The sequence below is a fragment of the Lagenorhynchus albirostris genome, chromosome 9 (genome assembly GCF_949774975.1).
Source record: "Lagenorhynchus albirostris chromosome 9, mLagAlb1.1, whole genome shotgun sequence".
NCBI classification, from domain to species: Eukaryota; Metazoa; Chordata; class Mammalia; order Artiodactyla; family Delphinidae; genus Lagenorhynchus; species Lagenorhynchus albirostris.
In genome coordinates, this window is record NC_083103.1 from 101,024,229 (window position 1) to 101,046,566 (window position 22,338).

Genomic DNA, 22,338 nt, shown 5'->3' on the forward strand with positions numbered 1-22,338 from the left:
TATGGGAACATATGTTTATGTATGACTGATTCACTTTGTTATAAAGCAGAAACTAGCACACCATTGTAAAGCAATTATACCCCAATAAAGATGTTAAAAAAAAAAAAAAGAAAAAAGCTTTCTGATAAAACAGCAAGCTTCAAGTAATTATTAGTAGTTTGGTTTCTAAGTACTGACAATGTAAGGTAATAAAACATCCAGGGACTTCCCTGGTGGTGCAGTGGTTAAGAATCTGCCTGCCAATGCAGGGGACACGGGTTTGAGTCCTGGTCCAGGAAGATCCCACCCACCGCGGAGCAACTAAGCCCGTGCGCCACAGATACTGAGCCTGTGCTCTAGAGCCCGTGAGCCACAATTACTGAGCCCACGTGCCACAACTACGGAAGCCCGCACACCTAGAGCCCGTGCTCCGCAACAGGAGAAGCCACCGCAATGAGAAGTACGCGTGCGGCAATGAAGAGTAGCCCCCGCTCACCACAACTAGAGAAAGCCCACGCGCAGCAACGAAGACCTAACACAGCCAACAATAAATAAATAAATATAAATTTTTTTAAAAAGTCCAAAACTCTGGTAATATGTATTGTCTTCTGGTTATTGGGGGGGGGGACAATATTTAATGTATTGCTATTTTAGAATTAACAGTCCTTATATTTAGCAAGTTTAGTAAACTTTTGAGCAGTTAAAACTTCTCTTTATTGGTCTTATTCTAATCCACAATAATTCTTTCACTTTGTCTAGTTATCACCTGAATATAATTGCTTGGTAATACCTTTCCCATTCTTCATAGTGTCTCAGAACCCAGTCTTTGTTTAGCTAGAGAGTCATGCCTCACTGCCCGTGAGGACACAGTTGTCCAGCAACAAGGGATGTTCAACAATCAGCAAATTAGTATTGATTATTCTATTCTTGAGCCAGTGATTTCTTTAGGTGAAAGTAAAGGATAATTGGGGGCATTTAGCACACTTACCCGTGGGTTAATTTTAAATCTTTTTTTTTTTTTTTGATTTATTTTTGGCTGCTTTGGGTCTTTGTTGCTATGCCCAGGCTTTCTCTAGTTGCGGAGAGTGGGATCTCCTCTTTGCTGCGGTATGTGAACTTCTCATTGCGGTGGCTTCTCTTGTTGCGGAGCACGGGCTCTAAGTGCAGGGGCTTCAGTAGTTGTGGCACGCAGGCTCAGTAGTTGTGGTGCACGGGCTTAGTTGCTCCGCGGCATGTGGCATCTTCCTGGGCCAGGATCGAACCCCTGTCCCCTGCATTGGCAGGCGGATTCTTAACCGCTGTGCCACCAGGGAAATCCTCGTGGGTTATTTTTATCCTCAAAGTCTTCCCCAAGCCTGTCTCATGGGAGAATAGCAGGTATTTCTTAGGCTCCACAAAGTGATGGCCAACAATTGACATGAGTTGATGTTGGTTTTGGTTGGTTTTGTTTGGTTTTGGAGGGGGAGGGGAAGCCTTCAGAACTTATATATATCTGTATACTTTGGATAACAATATAGAGCTCCAAAGTCATAATTTTGAGGTTACTTTCCTTTGGATGAATTTAATTCCTTAAATTTGGGACACATTAATTAATGAATTTCCGTTAAGCCGGTTATACCTCTAGAACACTTTTTAGGATGTACAGCTTATTAAAACTGTTTAATGCATGTGCTATTTTGAATGATATACTTTACACATCTAATTGTGGTCCGTGGTGTTTAATCTCTTTTAGAAACTGGATGGCTTCTACAGGGAGCCAGGCCTCGGCTATAGACCAGATTTGGGAGCTCTTGAGTGATGGCGCACCTCCCACCAAAAAGCCCAGGTAAACAAGGGAAGGGGATCCGAGGAACAGAGGAAATCACCACTGATGGTAGATAATGAAAAATAATGAACTTACCCTACATCCCAGTTGGCATCACTAATTAATATTGGCCTTCATATAAAAATTGTTTTTATTTTGCATTTAATTTGTTTTTTATCAAGGTCAGAAATGTATATAATTTTAAAAGACAGTTCTTTAAGGCTCATAGTGCCTCACCTCCTCCTCCGAGGTAATCACTTTCAACTTTGTCTGTTTCTTCTAATATTTACATCCAGATTTTTAATACTGCATGTGTACTGCTGTTTCTTAGTTTTGGGTTTTACCTGTTTCTAATTATGGAAGGTAAGGATTAGGCTTGCTGTCCTGAATCCTCCCCTCATCCATCCCCAGCTGCCCTCCCCAAACACACCATAGACTCTCCTCACAGCCTCCTAGTGTGTTTTATATCACAATTTTTGGTTTAATATTTACATTGTATGACTGTATAAATAGTATTCATAGCTGAGCCTAATGTGTTATTATGTTTCTTTCCTTGTCCATTTTTTCCTCCAGGTTATTAAAGATTGTCTCTTTTTTTTTGCTTTGTTTTCTTTGAACCTATCAATTTAAATTCAAACTCTGTGATAGAGCGTAAATCTCCTAATCTGCTGACACACGTCAGTAATGTGCAAGTTTAAAGCTGCTCCGTGGGTCCTTCCCTCTGGGCAGTTGTGCTCCAGGCCTGCCACATTGCTGCTGTCTGCCGTTTTCCTTTCCTGTCACCCTGGGAATTCCTTTCACATCTCTCCTGTATTGGACCCTCTGTTTCCTGGATCTTATGTCTTCCTTTTTGGTGTACTCCTTCATTTTGCTGAAAAACATCTCGTTAGCTTCCTTAGTAAGGATTCAGAGGAGAAAAGTTTTGGGAGACATTTGAGAATGTCTGTATCGTACTCTTACATTGATGATTTGGCTGAGTGTAGAACTTCAGATACGGACTCATTTTCCTTACCGTTAATGAAATCATTGCCCATTCTCTGCTAACATCTTAAGTGTTCCTGCCACAATAGCCACTCTCTTCTAATTCCTAGTCCTTTGTATTATATGACTTCTTTTTCTTTTCTCATTAGAAACTTGTAAGTATGGTTATTTTATTCTCAGTAATCTGAAATTTCACACTGATACATCTTCACATGAATCTGGATATCAGGTAACTCTTTCAAGCAGGCTACTAATAATTTCACTTTGGAGGAATTTTCCTGTGTTACTGATTTGATAATTTCCTTTACGGTTCTTTCTGTATTCTGTCTTTGTAGAATTCTTGGTATTCAGATGTTGGGCCTTTTGGATAAGTCTCTAATTTTCTTACAGCTTTCTATCACTTTTGTTTTTATCATTCTACTTTCTCAGAGATTTTCTCAGTTGTATCTCCCAACCTTATGAATTTTTTATTTCTGTCTTTTTTGTATAGAAATAAGAAATCTTTTCGTTTGCCCAGTTTTTTTTATAGCATCCTGTTCTGTTGCACAGATGCCATTTTAAAAAAAAATCTATGTCAGGATGTCACTGCTTCCTTTTCAGTTTTTCTCCCCTTTCCCAGATGGTCTCTTATTTCCCCCAAGTTCCTTTCTATCTGCTGGTTTGTTTGGGTATAACTCTCATGCTGGGGATTTTGTTCAAAGGTAAGGTGACCCTTATTTTTCTGCTCATATTTAAGAGAAAACACTGAAAAGCCAATGGAGACTCTGTGTGTGACGAGGGGCTTGGTGGCTGGTGGGCCTCCCTGTGGGTAACAAGCATGGGCCAGGTTCCACAGCCTGCCGGACTCTGTGGTCTTTTCTCTCATGCTGGCCATTTTCCCCAAAGGGAACTCCTCCCACCTCCTGACCCCAAGAGGTTGAGGTGCAGGCATAAGGTTGACTGCCAACGTCTGGGAGTCTTCCTTTAGGAGAGGGGGCAGGGGAGAGTCTCATATTTCTTATACAGAATGTACACAGTCCCCCTCCCCAAGCTGTGCACGGTGTTCTCAGATACAGAACCCTCTGGTGGAAGCTCTCTGGAGGACAGGCCTCCTGTCCTAGAGTTCTGACCACTTCTGACACAGCCTTGCAGCGAATTGACCCTCCACCTTCAGCTGTGCCTGAACATTTCCAAGCTTCTGCAGAGGGGATCAGCTCTTACTTGACTGCTTCTAAAATCTATTGACCTCTTTCGTCTACTTTTCCTATTTTTGTCATCTTTTCCTCTTCTGCTATTTATGAATGTATGCCTTCTTAAAAAATTACTACTATTTAGTGTTTTAGGAAGAACCAGAGGTGAAACATAACTGTTAAATTTTTCCCTTTTAACTGGAAGTCTTAAATTTGGAAAAATCACATCTCAGAGCTATAATGTATGAGGTAAAGAATTCCAATAGTACAGCACATTCAAATGGAAAACAAAAATCCCTGTTCTCCTCAATCCCCAGAGTTAACCACTATTTACAGTTCTTATGAATACTTCTAGAAATTTTCTTTTCTTTTCCGTTATGGTTTATTAAAGGATATTGAATATAGTTCCCTGTGCTGTGCAATAGGACTTGTTTATTCATACTGTGTGCAGTAGTTTGCATCTGCTAGTCCCTCCCTTCTAGAAATTTTTAAGTATATGTTTGTGTGTGCTTCACTTTCTTGATCCCCTTGAACTGAAATGGCATTTTTCACTGTTTGCTTCTAAGGTCTATTATCAGTCTTCCCCAGCAGACTAAGCTTTTGCGGCCAGGGACTCCATGTGTATGGTGCTTTATGAGTTTTTCATGGAATTGGGAATAGGGAAGGCAGTTCTAGAGGTGGTTTCTTCAAAACTAGCTTTCTCAAGGCTAAAAGTACCTTTCCCTTCTTGCATTATGCCAACATGCAAATCCTTTTTCTGTTCATTGTATTATGTGAGCAAAAGGTCGAGAAGGGCAGTTTCTTAGGAAAACACGTGCCATCAGCATGTGTTTAAATTAAAGTGCATAAACATATTTCAAACAGATTTTAATATAGTTTCAGGATGAAGGGGGCGTGGAGAAACAAAACACAAAAATTTGTACCAAAACACAAAAATTATCTCACACAGAAGTCAGGACAGAACTCAGTGTTTATCACGGGAAGAAAGGAATGTTTTCCACCTTCCGTCATATCCGTTGAATAGTTGTTTCTTTATTTAGGTATGTAAGGCTTTTGTGTTTTCAGAATTTTGTTGGCCACTTTTTTTTTTTTTTTTTTTCCTGCTTGAGGATATCTAGAACAAAGCCGAAGGCAAATGTGTTCCCATATTTGACTATCTCATACTCAGCTTTAGTCATGTTCATTTTCGTCTTTGTGTTCACAAACTTTGGGCTTACGTTTTTTTTATTGGCTTTTCTTTCATCTCCTGTTTTGCATTTCTCAACAATAGGAATTTCACATGTGGGGGGTTTCTTTTCTTTCTGGAATCCAAATCAAATCAGACATGTTTTTTGAAATTTATGTTTGTTTAAAATATAGTTTAGTTTTCAAAACTCAACTGAGTGGTGATAGTTGGACCTTTTCCTGATATTGGGTTTTCTTAGGTTGAGAAGATCGGTCTTACGATGGCGCTTTAGGATTTCCACAGTAGGGTTATTACTTTCTCAACACGTACTGGCACTACCGTGCTCACACTACTTTGGAAAGGCATCAAGCCTGTGCTTGTCATCTTTGCAGCTGTAGGAGTTAGAGCTGAAAACCGTGGCTTTGGACGGTCTTTGTGCCTCGTGTCTGTTGGACGTTCTCAGTCCTCTCATTTGTTTGACTTTTTCAGGAAGCTGCTCCCAAGCCTGAAAACGAAGAAGCCTCGGGAGCTCGTGCTGGTGATTGGAACGGGCATCAGTGCTGCAGTCGCACCCCAGGTCCCAGCCCTGAAATCCTGGAAGGGGTTGATTCAGGCCTTACTGGATGCGGCCATTGATTTTGATCTTCTAGAAGATGAGGAGAGCAAAAAATTTCAGAAATGTCTCCACGAAGACAAGAACCTTGTCCATGTTGCCCATGACCTCATCCAGAAACTCTCTCCTGTGAGTACCCTTGTGTGAGCCCTGGCATTCGATCTTTCCTAAAACCAGACACACATGCTGAACGCAATAAGGAGATTTATCTAGCCTATAGATTTGCATAACATTTGGCTCTTCTGCAAAATGTCAGTTTATGGACCCGAATCATGGTAGTTACCTTGACCTCATTTCAGTGTGTTGTGGTGGTGGTGGTGCGGGGGGGTTGGTGATGATGGTGATGATAATGTTGTTGAGGCCTTTATTTGTACAAAATGAGACCACTGTCCCATTATTGCTGTGTTTTAAATTTACTTTTTCTACACTCACTACTATAAAAGCTGTGTTCCCTGGCATCCATGCCTTTCAGGGAACCTCAGAAAGATTAGAGATAATTCTTATTTTGTGGATGAAGCAGCGCCAGTTTTTAATGTTCCTTTTAAAGGCAGTCACACATGTATATATATGGAATTTTGCTGCGTTTTAGCAAACTGAGCTGGAAATCAATTCCTGAATGATTTAAGGGCCTCTTTGTCTTGCTTCGTTTTAAAAATGTCTTAAAAATCAGGATTCACTTAAGATATATTTGGAAATAGTAGAGTAGCCAAAGCATATTTTAAAGCTTAATGAATTAAGTGCACCTTGAAAAAAAATGTAACTCTTATGCCTTAAAAAGTCAATTATCAGTGTTGATTTTTCCCCCTACGCCCTAGGGCCCATAGGAAAGAAGTGTCATTAAGTGTTAACCTGAAAGGCATTTAAAAGTATTGGTAATTCCCTCCTAGATCATGACTCATTCAAAAACTTAGGGCCTTTTACTTGTCTTTTCATTTCTTTGTGCTTAATTGGGGTAAAATGTTACTAACCTAGAACAGTATAAAAAATTAATAGACTTTAAAGAGCTCATGGGACCTCCATCTCATACCATATACAAAAATTAGCTCAGTGGATTAAAGACCTAAATGTCAGAGCTAAAAACTATAAAACTCTTAGAAGAAAACGTAGTTTTAAAGCTTCATGACCTTGGATCTGGCAGTAGTTTTTTAATCATGACACCAAAAGCACAAGAATCAAAAGAAAAAATAGATAAACTGCACTTCACCAAAGTTGTAAAAACTACTAGGCTCACTGAGCATTATCAGGAAAGAAAGACAGCCCCCAGAATGGGAGACGATGTCGACAATCCATATATCTGATAAGGGTGTAGTGTCCAGAATGTATAAAAAAAAACTCTTATAACTTAATAAAAACGCAAATAATCCAGTTTTTTCAGTTTAATTTGTTTTTGAAGTATAGTTGATTTACAGCGTTGTATTAGTCTCTGGTGTACAGCAAAATGATTCAGTTATACATATATTCTTTTTCATATTCTTTTCCATTATAGTTTATTACAAGATATCGAATATAGTTCCCTGTGCTATCCAGTAGGACCTTGTTGTTTATCTGTCTTATATAGTAATTCGTATCTGCTAATCCCAAACTCCTAATTTATCCCTCCCCTGCTTTGCCCTTTGGTAACCATAAGTTTGTTTTCTATGTCTCTGAGCCTGTTTCTGTTTTGTAAATTAATTCATTTGTATCATTTTTTAGATTCCATATGTGAGTGATGTCATATGATATTTGTCTTTCTCTGTCTGACCTACTTACTATGGTAATCTCTAGGTCTATCCATGTTGCTGCATATGGCATTATCTCATCCTTTTTTATGGCCGAGTAGTATCATTGTGTATATGTACCACATCTTCTTTGTCCATTCATCTGTGGATGGACATTTAGGTTGCTTCCATGTCTTGACTATTGTAAATAGTGCTGCTGTGAACATAGGGGTGCGTGTGTCTTTTTGAATTAGAGTTTTCTCCAGATATATGCCCAGGAGTGGGATTGCTGGGTCATTTGGTAGCTCTATTTAAGGAACCTCCATACTCTTTTCCATAGTGGCTGCACCAGTTTACATTCCCACCCCCACCCTCTCCAGCATTTTAAAATAATCCAGTTTTTAAATGGCAAAGGATTTGAATAGTCATTTCTCCAAGGAAGATATACAAATAACCAATAAGTGTATGAAAAGATGCTTGACGTCATTAGTCATTAGAAAAATGCAAATCAGAAACTATGTCAGATACCACTTTACACACACTGGGATAGCTAGAATCAAAGAGTTGGGTAATAAATGTTGACGAGGCTGTGGAGAAACTAACCCTCGTACGCTGCTGGGATTGTGAAGTGGTGCAGACAGGACGGAAAATAGTCTGGCCATTTCTCAAACAAATAAATAAAGTTGTCATATGACCCAACGATTCCACTTGTGCATACACACACACACACACACACACACCCCCAAGAGAAATGAAAGTGTGTGTCCATACAAAAACTTATAAACAGATCTTTATAACATTACTCATAATAGACAAAAGCTGGAAATAGTGCAGATGTCCAGCAACTGTCAAATAGATAAACAAAATGTGGCATATTCACACGATAGACTATTACCTGCCAATAAAAAGGAATCAAGTACTTACATGGTGCAATGTGCACGAAGCTTTAAAACATTACGCTGAGAGGAAGCCAGTCACAAAAGACCACATGTTAGAGGATTCCACTCATACGAAATGTCCAGAGTAGGGAAATCTGTTAGAGCAGAAAGTAGTTTAGTAGTTGCCTAGGACTGGAGCAGGGATGGAGGGCAGGAGGGTGATAATAAAGGGATGGGATTTCTTTTTGAGATGAACATTTTCTAAAATTGACTGTGATGGGGAGTTCCCTGGTGGCCTAGTGGTTAGGATTTCGGGCTTTCACTGCTGCAGCTGGGGTTTAATGCCTGGTCGGGGTACCGAGAACCTGCAAGCCGCGTGGCACAGCCAAAAAAAAAAAAAAAAAAAATTGACTGTGTTGACAGTTGCACATATCTGTGGATATACAAATAACCACTGAATTGTGCACTTCAAATAGGTGAATTGTATGTTATGTGAACCATATCTCAGTAAAGCTGTTAAAAATAAAGGTAAGAGGATGGAAAAGCTGTAGGATTCAAACAGTAGTCAATGAAAGTGAGGGTGGCTGTGTTAATATCTGCTAAGTACACTTGAGAGAAAAGAAGAAGAAAGCATAATTTTTTAATGTTCAAACAAATACAAAATTGTTGTCATATAAAAAGGTAATTAAAGAGTATATAGACCCAAAATATAAGGGAAAAGTATTAAAGAAGTGTGTCAGCCCGGTAATAAAAATGTTGTCTTTCTGGGGGAAAAAAGAAAGAAAGAGCTCGTGAGGACAAAGAGTGCTGTATTAGTCCAGCAAGTCTTGTCTGCATGGTGCTGTGCCACTTGGCTGGACCCTTCATTCATCCTTTGAAAAGGTCTCCTGAGACTAGAAAGCATGACCTTGCTAGGTGCGTTAGTTATGATTGAAAGTAATGAGAGGATTTAAAGTCAGTGTCAATAAATGTATACTAACCAAACATCAAACTGGAGTCACTAATTATCTTTGGATGAAGATTTAGTATTCACCTTAAAGTGTAGTCGTAGTGTCAGTTCCAATAGAGTAGCAATTATCAAACTTTTTGGTCTCAAGACCCCTATATACGCCTAAAAATTACTGAGAATCTCAAACAGCTCTTGTTTATGTGGGTTATGTCTATTCATATTCACTATATTGAAAATTAAAACTGAGACATTTTTTAAATGTTAAATTCATTAAAAATAATAATAAGCCTGTTACATGCTAACATAAACAACGTGCTTATCAAAAGCAACTATATTTTCCAAAAACAAAAATAAATTAGTGAGAAGAGTGGTATCGTTTCACGTTTTGCAAATCTCTTCAATGTCTGGCTTAATTGAAAATGGATTCTCATATCTGCTTTACGTAGTCAGTCAGGTGTCTTTGTGAGGTTTTGGTTTGACTATACAAAAAAATCAGGGCTTACAGGTACATACTTGGAAAAGAGAAAAGTATTTTAATAGTCTTTTTGGATAACGTAGATACTCGTTGTTGATACTACACCAAAAATGCAGTAAGTGATGGCTTCCTAAAGATTAATAGCCATAAAGAATCTGATATCAGATCATATCCATGTTATTGGTGATATGGAATCTGAACTTCCCTTATGCTGTTGCATTAAGATCCATGATCCATCTTCTACCCATGCACGGTTTTGTAACATTACCCATTGGAAAAACACTGCTTCACTGAGGTGTACGTATCTTCTAGATTTTGACACATTTCATTACACCATCCAAAAAAATTGCATCCATTAATATCACCACCAATCTCATCACAAAGGTATTTGGAAGCTGTCAAGCTCATGGTGGCAGATAAAAGTTTTCTAAAAATCTGATTTTTGCTTGAAAGCTCAGCTTTCATCATTGGCAACAATGGCAGCGATCATTGGCTAGTTTTTCCTCGAAATGACAGGCTCACTTCATTTATTTTTGCAAGAATGCTGAGAATACTCAAATCTGAATAATCATAGTTTGTCTGCCAGTCATTCTTTCAAGTAAAAATGATGTTTGATGAAAAAAAGATGGCTAGTTCAGTTTAAAACTCAAAATCATCACGAGAGTGTCTGGCCTCAAGACCCCATCAGAGTGGGAAGTGCTTTGTGTGTACTTCCTGTTTTCCTTTACACAGAATATTACGACATGTACTTGAGGGTCAGTATTTAGTACAATTAATAATTTTTACTGCTTCATTTTACAGGACATTCTTAAGTGAAACTGGCATTCTTTCCTTACTGTAAGTCTTTGGTGGTGAAGAGCACTACTGTGATTACTGGCACAGCTGGGTTCCACTGTGCCTGTGTCCTGATTCATGCCAAGGCACCAGCAGTTTTACCTGCCATTGCTTTTGTACCATCAGTGTGAATATTAATACAGTTTGAAAGACAAATATCGCCTTAATACCATTATGAAAATAATTTTGACTTTGCAGACCCCTTAAAGAATCTTAGGAGGGCTTCCCTGGTGGCACAGTGGTTAAGAATCCACCTGCCAATGCAGGGGACATGGGTTCGAGCCCTGGTCCAGGAAGATCCCACATGCCACGGAGCAACTAAGCCCGTGCGCCACAACTACTGAACCTGCGCTCTAGAGGCCGTGAGCCACAAATACTGAGCCCACGAGCCGCAACTACTGAAGCCCGCACGCCTAGAGCCTGTGCTGCACAGCAAGAGAAGCCACTGCAATGAGAAGCCCGTGCACCGCAATGAAGAGTGGCCCCCGCTCGCCGCAACTACAGAAAGCCCGCACGCAGCAACGAAGACCCAACGCAGCCAAAAATAAATAAGTAAAGAAACAAGTTATTTTTTAAAAAAAAAGAATCTTAGGAATCCATGGGCCACATGTTGAAAACCACTCCAATAGGGGATATGTAAGGAAAAAATATAGGCAACCCAAAGGCTTAAAAGAGAGACACACACATAACACACATTTGGGTAAATATGAAGACTCTCTGAGTATTTGCTATTAAGGAATTAATATTATTGCATTTTTTTAGGTGTGATAGTGGTTTTGCAGACTGTTTTTTATATGTAAATGGGAATCCTTATCTTTAAGGAAACTGTTGAAGTGTCTGAATGATATGATGCCTGGGAATTCCTTCAGAAAAAATTCAGTGAAGGGGGTGGGATATGGTGGAGGGGAGTTTAGGTTAAACAGGATTGGCCATGTGTGATAATTGTTGAAATTGGTACTTGGGAGCAGGGGGGTTGGGGGGAGCACTGTGGAAGCGGGGAGAGATAATATTCTCCTTTTTACTTTTGTGTGTCTTTGAAAATGTCCTTTTTTGGGGTTTTTTTTTGTTGTTGGTTTTTTTGGTTTATTTTTTAAGAATCTAACAAACAACAGTAACATGACAGGGTTAATAGGCCCATCTACTGAGCCAGTTTCTTACAGTAGGGAAATGCCATTGCAAAAATTTTGGGTTTCAGAACCGGAAAGACAGTGCCATTTTTAAAGGCACTGGAACCCTGGGCAAATCACTTAAGGTCTCAGAATCTAATTTTGCACCTGTAAAACTGGGATAATGCTACTTATCCCACTTGAAAAATAAGTGAGAAAATGTATGGGAAGTGTCTGGCACATAGTAAATGCACTGTAAATGTTAATAACCTTGGTGAAAATGAGTCAGGATTTTTTTTGTAGTTTTTACTATGTCTGGGATCAGAAGGATGGGAGTTACAGGGTAGGGGGAAATGAAGCAACATTGGATTCAGTTCACTGTTTTAAATGAATGAGAAAATGTCCATAAATATGTGTGGGAGTTTGGCATTTCCTTTTGACCTTGGAACCTCCTTGTTTGTTTTCATTCTTTTGTCTTTACTTAGAGAGGCCATTTGTGGGAAATTCAGTTCTAGGGTCACCTGTTTCAAGAGAGAAAAAGTTGATTTTAAGTCTGAGGAAATCGATGCAGCTATAGAAGCCGCTTTCCTTCGTGTCTGTGTTGATATGCAAAATGTAATAACTGAAAGAGGACCCAAAGATAGTTAGCTAAAATAAGTGGCTCATGACTTTTATTTCCAGACTTTATTTAACCTTTTGTATTTCTTTTCTTAGAAGCAAGGAGGTATATCGCACACCCATGCTTACCTGTTCGTATACCCAGGTGTTTTTATCTGTGTGCATGATAACTAAACTGGTGCTGGCTTATTAGTGTTGTTTAACCGTGTGTATATGAAAGATGAGGAAGTTCTTAAAGTCACCATATTCTTTAATTTTAAACTTAATTTTCATTTTTTGAATGGGTATTGTATTGTTTATACACATTGCACAAATACAAAATGATATAAAAGGTGTACATCCATCATGGCATCTCACTCGCACCCATGGCTTTGTCTACCTCCTTTCCCCGACTTGCCCCCAGTTGGTCACCACTCTTTTTGAGTATCCTTCCATTGTTCTTTTCTGTAAAAACAAGCACATGGGATTCTATTTATTCTTATTTCATTGCTTCCACCCCCATGTCAACCGGTAGCATTCTAGACATACTGACGTGTACTTGTTTCTTTTACGTGACAGTATATCCTGGACATCTTTCCATACCAGTTTCCTGTGTATGGATACTTGGCTTATTTCCAGTCTTTTACTGTCCCAGGGAACAGAGCAGTGATAATGTTGCATATGTCATTTTATTTGTTTGCAATTACGTCTGTGGGATATATTCCCAGAAATGAGATTGCAAGATTATAGGGTACATGGATCGTAATGTTGATGGACATTAAAGGGGCACCATATTTTTTATAACAAATCTAGAAGGGTGCCTGGCATTCAATAGTAGTTGACTCTTGCATGTAGTGAAATTCAGTTTCTTCACTGTTCGTTTCTGATCAGATTGTTCATTCTGATTAAGTGTTAGAGTCCCTCCTTGGTTGCCTGTGGTCTGCTAATATGTGATGTAATAATTTATGCCATGATGTAAAGAGAGCGGACAGAAGTTGAAAAACGTGACCCCCATTCTTAGCCACATAAATCGTGGGCTGTTCCATCTAGTTAGCCCTAGAAAGGAGTCTGAGCCCACTGACAACAGGGTACAGTGAGAAGCCTGTCTTGTGGTAAATGTAGCAGAGAACAGCGACAGAGCTAGACAAACTTCTGGGTGTGTCATCACCAGGCAGAGGTACTGTTTCACCTCTGTGCTCTCATTTTTCTCCTGTGAAAATAATTTACCATTCACTTGGAAGGTATAATGAAAAAATGGATAATTTTATAAAATACTTTGAAAAAAATAGGAAGCACATTCGGCAGATTGAAGTGTGCTTTATGACTCTACTTACGTGGTTCCGTGGAAACATCTTTATCGGCGCATAGTGCTATTAGAAAGGTATACAAGGCAAACCAGGAGGGTAGGGAGACTGCTAGGAGGATTATGGCTAGTCTGCTATCTAGCAGCTAATTGCAGTTACTTGGAGTTTGAATGGGGAATAATGGGGCCTTTAAGAACTGATTCCTGCTTAGATATTATCTAATGGAATGGTGTTGCAAGAATAAGATAGGGATCAGGTATTTGTCATAGCACACTGCAAAGCTACTTTCCTGTTTCAAATTCCTTTTGTCTAGGGATCACTTTGCCTTTTAAGTTAGAAAGCCAACTTCCCACTTGAGATTGGTATTATATTTCCTCATTAGTTCTCAGGGATATTTACCTGTAGTATTCAAAACAAACCCGGGAAAACAGTTATCTAAATGAACATTTGTTAAGAAATAGGGAGTCTGTTCAGAACTGATTAGTTTTGGTATTTTTAACAGTTGCAAAACAAAGATTTTTGGTAACCATTATCATGTACTGAATATTCTCCCTAGCAGCCTTGTAAACAAGTGGCTGAATTATACCAGGGAAAAAAACAGGCAGGGAGAAGGTAAGCGGTCTGTCCTGAATCCATCAGCATCTGTAAAAAGCACCTAGGATTAGAAAAAGACATGTTAAACCACATTTAGAGCTGTCTTTTAGTGGTTATGCCCTAGATACGGAAAGTTTAACAGAAAGTATTCTTACCTGAGGCCTCCTTAAAGGGTAGTTGGAGCTGTGCTTTCTGCCCCAGTTTTCCTTTGGTCTGGACAGTAGTCACCTCTCCTCGCCATGCCCATCTTTTTCATTCTATTAAACTGCCTATTTAGAGAGCGTGTGCTTCTTTGCATATGATGTAATAGTGCGGATCACTTGCTGTGTGCTAAAGCGTTGAGCTGGCAGCTGGCATGTATACTCCTGTTTTCCTTATTAGAACCCTGTGAGGGAGACAGTATTTTACTTTTTTTTTTTTTAATATTTTGGCCATGCTGCGCGGCATGTGGGATCTTAGTTCCCCGTCCAGGGATCAAACCCGTGTCTCCTGCAGTGGAAGCACAGAGTCTTAACCACTGGACTGCCAGGGAAGTCCCAGAGACAGTATAAGTGCAAAGCACTCTTCAAAAAGTTGCTGTTATTTAATGGAAACAAATGACCTACCAAAATGCTAGAACTAACTTATCTCTCTTATATCCCTCCCCAGCGTACTAGTAATGTTCGATCCACATTTTTCAAGGACTGTTTATATGAAGTATTTGATGACTTGGAGTCAAAGATGGAAGATTCTGGTAAACAGCTACTTCAGTCAGTTCTCCACCTGATGGAACATGGAGCCCTGGTATTAACTACAAATTTTGACAATCTCCTGGAACTGTATGCAGCAGATCAGGGAAAACAACTTGAATCCCTTGACCTTACTGATGAGAAGAAGGTAAAAAGTAAAGGATTAGTTTATCTCTTCAGGCCAGTGGATTGTATCCTCATGAGAAATACTGTTTTCTGGTTGGGATATTGTATAGTACTGGCATTTATGGAGAGGTAGAAAGGGAGACTGTTATCCCTGGTTGGATTTTAGTTTTTTGAGATAAAAATCAATGTACATTTAAAAGCACAGATCGTAACAGTGTTCAGTTCTGTGAGTTTTGACAGTTTCACCCGATCTTAAGCAAGATTATAGGAAGCCATTTGAACTGTGAGATGTAAATCTTTTAACACTAGATAATATCAGGTGGGTGCAGTATTGATTTAGAGTTCTCTGTTAGGATATATTGTTCATGGCATCTGTTGGAAATGTACGAAAGCTACTTTTTGATGTCTGGAGAGCCCGTTTCAAGCCAAATGACAGCTGGGTTGAGATTAGTATTCAAAGGACACCTCAGCAGACTTCTTTTTTTAATGTAGCCCATACTATACCTACGCCATCTCCCATAATATGGAATTACAGATGTCCATCTATGTCATCTAATGAGAGAAGGCTTTTATTAGAATGGTCACCAAAGGTTGTAATTTGAAATCTAGCACCAATGGGACATTCTATAGATAACACCATTTAATTGATGAAATACACTGAAGCCATAAAAGGGAAAATGTTTTCTGAAGCCATAAAAGGGAAAATGTTTTCATTGCCATAAAAAGGTGTCAGAGACGTAATGATTGAAGAAGGGGGGGGGGGAACCAAACAGATTATAAACCGCCACAGGGTCTCATTTGTCCTGCCCTGTAGTTTTTGTAATTTGCCTTCATACTTCGTTTTCCTGGGAGCCTGCCTTTGTGTCCCACTTAGAACCCAGCTAAGTAGAGTTTGAAGAGACAAATGACTCCCCCACGGGCACTCATGTCACAGCACTGCCTCTGCCAGAGCAGTAGCTATAATGCCAGTCTTGTGATTTTGCTGACCTTGAAGTCGAGTCGTAAAAGGAAATCCAATTTAGAGAAATGGTGCCGAAAAAACTGGTTTTCTCTGGCTGGAGTGTTTTCCACCTGCTGCCTCCATGCTTTGTATGGCCAGCTCCTTCTTCACCTGTAAGTCTTCACTTACGAATCACTTCCTCTGAGAGGTCTTCTCTGACCATCCTAATTAAGAAAGGACCCACCTTATTTTTTGGTTCGTATTTTCAATGAAGCACTTGATATAACTTTCCATTTTCATCTTGGTTTGTTTGTTTTCTGCCTGTTTGCCCCAGAGGAATAGCAACCCCATTTGGACAGGAACCATGTCAGCCCTTCTTACCCTAATGCCTAAGATAGTACTGGGTACATAGTAGGTGCTCAGTAAATATTTTTTGAATTTATAAATGGTTGAATGAAATTAAAAAATGAATGGCAAGAAACAGCTTCCATGCTGTTTCTGATACAGTCTCCAAAGATCATGACCAGCATCAAAAGCGTAAGGGCCTTTTTAAAGTTATGGGTATCAATCAGACTTGAAATTTTCCTTCTCATTTTCACCCTGGAGTCTCAAGATTTGCTTTGTATTTTAGTCCACATTAGGGGCAGTATTGAAGTTTAAGGGTTAAAGCCATTGACTGGCAGTCAGAATAGAGCCTGGTAATACTCTAATTCTAAATCTCTGTGCCTCCTGACTGTTTTTCCCTAACGCATACCTTATTCCTCTAGAATGTTAAAAATAAATTTATACTGTCTCAAGTCCTTGGGAAAATGGAAACATGGGATCCAGTTGGCCCTTATTATCATTGTCATCTAAATAATCGTTCTTCACTGGTAGCCTTTTAGGTAACTCAGAGGTGACTGAAGTGATTCTTTTATCGCTTATCAATTGCTGCACAAGAAATCACCCTGAAAACTTTGTGGTTTAAAACAATGTTTTATTTGCCCGTGATAATGTGAATTTGCTACTTGAGCTGGGCTGATCGGCTCGGCTGGACAGTTCTGCCGGTTTTGCAAGTGACACACATGGCTGCAGTCCTCTGGGGGCCAGACCAGGTGGTGGTAGATGGCCTTGCTTGCGTGTCTGTTGGTGCAGGCAGTCGGCTGGGCCATCAGACTTCTTCACATGGTAGCTGGGTTCCACAAGCAGCAAAAGAGAAAGAAGACTCATTGTGCCAACGTTTTCCAAGCTTCTGCTCTTGTCTGCTAATGCCCCGTTGGCTAAAGCAAGCCATATGGCCAAGCCTGGAGTAAGTGTGAAAGGGGACTAGACCAGGGCATCGATACAAGGTTTGACCTCTCGGGGATCCTTCCTGAAATGGTCATCCAGAGCTGTCATGTGTGTCACCAGTGGAAAGAGCCCTGTGGTTCCTGCAAATTAGACAAACAAATTCTCATTTTTGCTTGTTGCTTTCAAAGAGAAATCACCAGACTTGCTGCCTTCATTCCTAACAGTCATGCCTGAAGTAGAAAGGGAGGCCACGTCGGGTGGCCACATTCTTGGCCTGTAGTATCAGGAAGCTGGAGAGTTATGTCAGAAGCCTAGTCCTCAGAAGAGCCTCTTGCCCATTGGGACCTTGAAGTGAGTGCTCAGCCCTGCCCACCTGGCTGAGCTGTGTTTGTGTTGTGCAGGTCCTCGAGTGGGCTCAGGAGAAGCGGAAGCTGAGCGTCTTGCACATCCATGGGGTCTACACCAACCCTAGTGGCATTGTCCTTCACCCAGCTGGCTATCAGAATGTGCTCAGGAACACTGAAGTTATGGTGAGTGGTGCTGACCTTGCTGCTCGGGAAAGCCTTCCTGGGAAACCTCTAAATACACCACTGGTCTTCCAGGGATAACAGTTTCTTCTCATTAATGAAAATTGGAAGGCCGGGGCTTCCCTGGGGGTCCAGTGGTTAAGACTCTGTGCTTCCAATGCAAGGGGCTCGGGTTCTGTCCCTGGTCGGGGAGCTAAGATCCCACGTGCCATATGGCGAGGCGGAAAAAAAAAAAAAAAAGGAAGGCCAAGCATTCTTTCCTGTGCTTCTTAACTTGTGGGTGTACATGCCACCTTTGGAAATGTCAGACATCTCTTCAGGTGTCAAACTCTGAGGTTTTACTTTGTTCTTGATTGACACCCAGCAGATGGCACTCTGTTATTGGTGTCATTTTCACATACAGAGAAGACTTACTGCCCTTCATCGTTTGGTATATATAGTGTTAATGGCCCTCTCTATGCCAAAGCTAATTTATGCAGCTGTTCACTGACCAGTCACTACTAGGGCGTACATTCTAAAGAGATTTTATATAAATGGTGATGGTTTTATATTGAATCATCACACTTATTCACTTATTGCTCACTGGAAAACATAGAGAAAAATTTGGATAGGGTGATAAAATGGAGGCTTTCTTTATGAAAAAAGACCAAGAAAATGTGATGTTTTCTGAAGCGTAAGGGGACCTTTTTTCACCTGTTCTTTCCCTGACGTGTTATAGCTGCATCTGTCATCACTATCATTTCTAATATTTTTATATTTATATATGTGTAGTGTGTGAGATATATATATATATACACACACACACATGTATATAAATGTATACACACATGTATATATTAATATTCTAAGTGTCAGGCTTTCTTTGAGCACATCTGGTGATGGAATTCTCTAGTTATCCACGGCTTATTCTGTTAAGCAAAAAAGGCAGATATGCTCAAGAAAATGGGAAGAGTAAGCTATACTGAAGACTACTCATTGCCTTATGGCCTCTGGGCACATAGATCTAAAAAATAAACTGTAAGGCATAGACCAGTGAGACCCTGAATAGAGAGCCTGCAGGAGAATTCCAGGTAAAGATACAATTTTAGGACAGTCATCAAGTTACAATAATAAACAATGAGGAGGTCAGACTCCTTCACGGGGATGCATCTCCCCTCTTAAATGCTGGTTAATCGGTCATCACAGTCTGCTAAATGCAGCAGTTATGACCTTGTTGACTCTTGTTTCAGACATGTCTTCACGTGTCATTAATATGTTTCTTTTCCTACAAGAGAGAGATTCAGAAGCTCTATGAAAACAAGTCGTTCCTTTTCCTGGGCTGTGGCTGGACTGTGGATGACACCACTTTCCAAGCCCTTTTTCTGGAGGCTGTCAAGCACAAATCTGACTTAGAACATTTCATGCTGGTTCGGAGAGGAGATGTGGACGAGTTCAAGAAGCTTCGAGAAAACATGCTGGACAAAGGGATTAAAGTCATCTCCTATGGAAATGAATATGCTGACCTTCCAGAGTATTTCAAGCGACTGACATGTGAGATCTCCACAAGGGGAAGGTCAGGTAAGATGCGTTTTGAGACTGAGAGGGGTCGGAGGGCAACCGCTCTTCAGCCTCTTATGTGTTTGTGGAGGGTAAAGTCATCACCAAGATGAGGAATATAATCCTAACCAGATTATGAAGGGAGATGGCGGTTAGTCTTCAGATTAATCAGCGAAATGCAATTAGAATTTAGATTTCAAAATAGAGAAGAATGATAACTCCCTTTCGGCTAAGGCCGTGAGGAAAGGAATAAATACATTCATGTAGTATTGGTGAGAAGATAAAGTTAGTACAACTTTTCTGAAGGGGAAATTTGGAATATGTTCCGACGTTTAAAACCTTTGACCCAGAAATCCCACTTGATACAGTTTACCTTAGGAGAACTTTCTCCTAAGGCCGTGAGGAAAGGAATACATTCATGTAGTATTGGTGAGAAGGTAAAGTTAGTACAACTTTTCTGAAGGGGAAATTTGGAATATGTTCAGAAGTTTAAAACCTTTGACCCAGAAATCCCACTTGATACAATTTACCTCAGGAGAAGTTTCTCCTAAGGAGATCACGGGATACTTGCACAATTATACTACACAGTTGCACAAAGATACAAGTGTAGGGATGTAATCAGTGTTGTCGATAAATGGCAAAAATTGGAAGCAATCTAAAATGTTCCAGAAAATGGGGGATTCTATAAATACACCATTTATTAATTGATGAAATACATAAGAAGCCATAAAAGAAAAAATGCTTTTACTGGCCAAAATAATGTCAGAGATATAATACTGTGAGTGACAAAAAAAAAAAAAAAAAACGGTTATAAAATGCCACCATGGTCAGTCCCTGGCATACAAAATTGTAGATATAGTCTATTTTTGTATGCTTGTATGAGAAATATCTGGAATGAAGTTTACTAAATTAACTGTGGTTATCTCTATGAAGTAGGATTTAATGTGTTTTTTTTAATATTTTGTTTCTATGTTAGCATTTTCTATGATTATGCATTGTCTTTATAAACAGAAAAATAAAAAACACACTTTGAAAATGCTATTTGGAAACTGTTATGGTGGAATTAAAGTCAGAGGTTAGGGGTACCACTCACTTGACATTTTACCTCCAGGTTCTAACAGGAAAGCCAAATGGGGATAAAAGGTTCAGTTTATTAATGGCTCCAGGCAAGTTCTCAGTTAATCTACAAAATGCAAAACCTTTTGGTATAGCTAAATTGGAGAATGCTTTTTAAAATCTCAGTTTGAATAAAGCCGGGCCTCAGGGTATGGCCATTCTGACTCACCACGCAGTTCCAAAGGAGCTTTCCTGCTGTATGTAGAATATGTTCTTGAAAAGTCATGTGCCGATATTCATTTTCATTGTCAATCTGAATACATGTTAGGGAGCCTGTTAAGGTACAGGTAATTTAGTAGATTAAATTGATCTATTAATTAATTAATTTATTAGTCTGTTAGTAGATTAGCAGATTGATTTAATTGTCCTATACCCAATAATCAATCCCAGGTTTCTCTTCTGAATCAGATTGCTTCAAGTGGAATTCTCCTGTGATGAGAAATTCCATAAGCTCTTATTATCCATGGCTGTGTTTCGATGGAACAAGGTCTGTAAAAGGCATCACCATAACTGAACGCTGAAAACTAGGTCTACCCTTTTTCCAGAAGACTTTTTTAAAAAACCCTTAAAAAGACAAATCTTCTGGTTTATCTCTTTTGTGAAAACAATTTGCTATTCTTTCTTGCGGGTATGTTTTCTGCTGTCCTGCAGTGTTCCAGATTCTTCTGCTGTTTGCCCACACATAGGACTCTCAGTAGGCTTTTTCCACTGGGCAAGGAGTACATAGCCAAGCTCTACTTATTTCTTTTGATCTGCGTTCTGAGCTATTCCACCCGGGGAAGATGCTAGGGTGGAAAAGAACAAAATCCTGCCGGACAGCTGTTCCTCTTACACTGTGTCTTTTCTTGACAAAAACCATCAGAAGTATTGTGGAGCAGCACAGACTCTTTCATTAGCTGCATGGGCTTCCTAACAGAGCAGCTCTTCTCAAAGTTATCACTCATTAAGGTATTGTGAATTGTTAAAAATCAAGGATTTTCAGTGTGGCCAGGGGCTTTATTAGAATGGTCAGCTAAGTTTGTGATCTAAAATCTAGCAGAGCAGTTTTAGGTTAAAAACACTTTTTTGTTTTGAGACCGGTCAAGCTTACCTTCCATCCGTGGTTATGTTTTGATTCTCTATAGATAAGTACCGATGAGAGGTCCGAGGTCTTTTGCTGATGTTTTCTTTTTTTAACCCTGGCCTCTTGCTGTGTGCCTTGCTTTGTGCTGTGTACTCGCTTTTGCGTAGTGAGAATTACTTGGGTTCAGAAGATTCTGTAGGATCCCGGTACATTTATTTCAGAAAAACCAAGTAATGGGGAAAGGAAAATAATTCTTTTATAATTCATTACTGTAATAGAAGCAGTTACTTTGGTATATTTCAGGTAAGTTTTCCTTGTGCATTTCTTCATGGCTGTAAACAAAGTACACATACACTCCTGGTACTTTTTTTTTTTAATTAATTAACTTATTTTTGGCTGCATTAGGTCTTTGTTGCTGCGTGTGGGCTTTCTCCAATTGTGGCGAGCAGGGGCTACTCTTCGTTGCAGTGCGCGGGCTTCTTATTGTGGTGGCTTCTCTTGTTGCAGAGCATGGGCTCTAGGAACGTGGGCTTCAGTAGTTGTGGCTCGTGGGCTCTAGAGCACTGGCTCAGTAGTTGTGGTGCATGGGCTTAGTTGCTCGCGGCATGTGGGATCTTCCCGGACCAGGGCTCGAACCCATGTCCCCTGCATTGGCAGGCGGATTCTTAACCACTGCGCCACCAGGGAAGCCCCCGGTCCTTTTTTTTATTCAGTGATACATCATACATTTTCCCACATGGCTGCAGTCTTCATAACCAGTATTTTTTTTTAGATTTCTTTTCATATGGACCTTTTTTTTTAAATTTAAAATGTAACCTTTTATTTTGAATTTTATTTTATTTATTTTTTATACAGCAGGTTCTTATTAGTTATCTGTTTTATACATAT

General features: G+C 39.7%; 1 protein-coding gene across 3 annotated transcripts in view; it reads left to right on the forward strand.

The window, feature by feature from the left end:
* FAM118B (family with sequence similarity 118 member B) overlaps positions 1–22,338 on the forward strand; it is a 46,429-nt gene that overhangs the window by 20,666 nt on the left and 3,425 nt on the right. For all 3 annotated transcript variants that reach the window (XM_060160740.1, XM_060160738.1, XM_060160739.1), the window contains exons 2-6: positions 1,712–1,804; positions 5,588–5,840; positions 14,794–15,021; positions 17,610–17,738; positions 19,007–19,292. In XM_060160740.1, coding sequence (XP_060016723.1) covers positions 1,719–1,804; positions 5,588–5,840; positions 14,794–15,021; positions 17,610–17,738; positions 19,007–19,292 — 982 coding nt within the window. In that variant the 5' untranslated portion in view covers positions 1,712–1,718. The remainder of the gene's footprint in view (positions 1–1,711; positions 1,805–5,587; positions 5,841–14,793; positions 15,022–17,609; positions 17,739–19,006; positions 19,293–22,338) is intronic.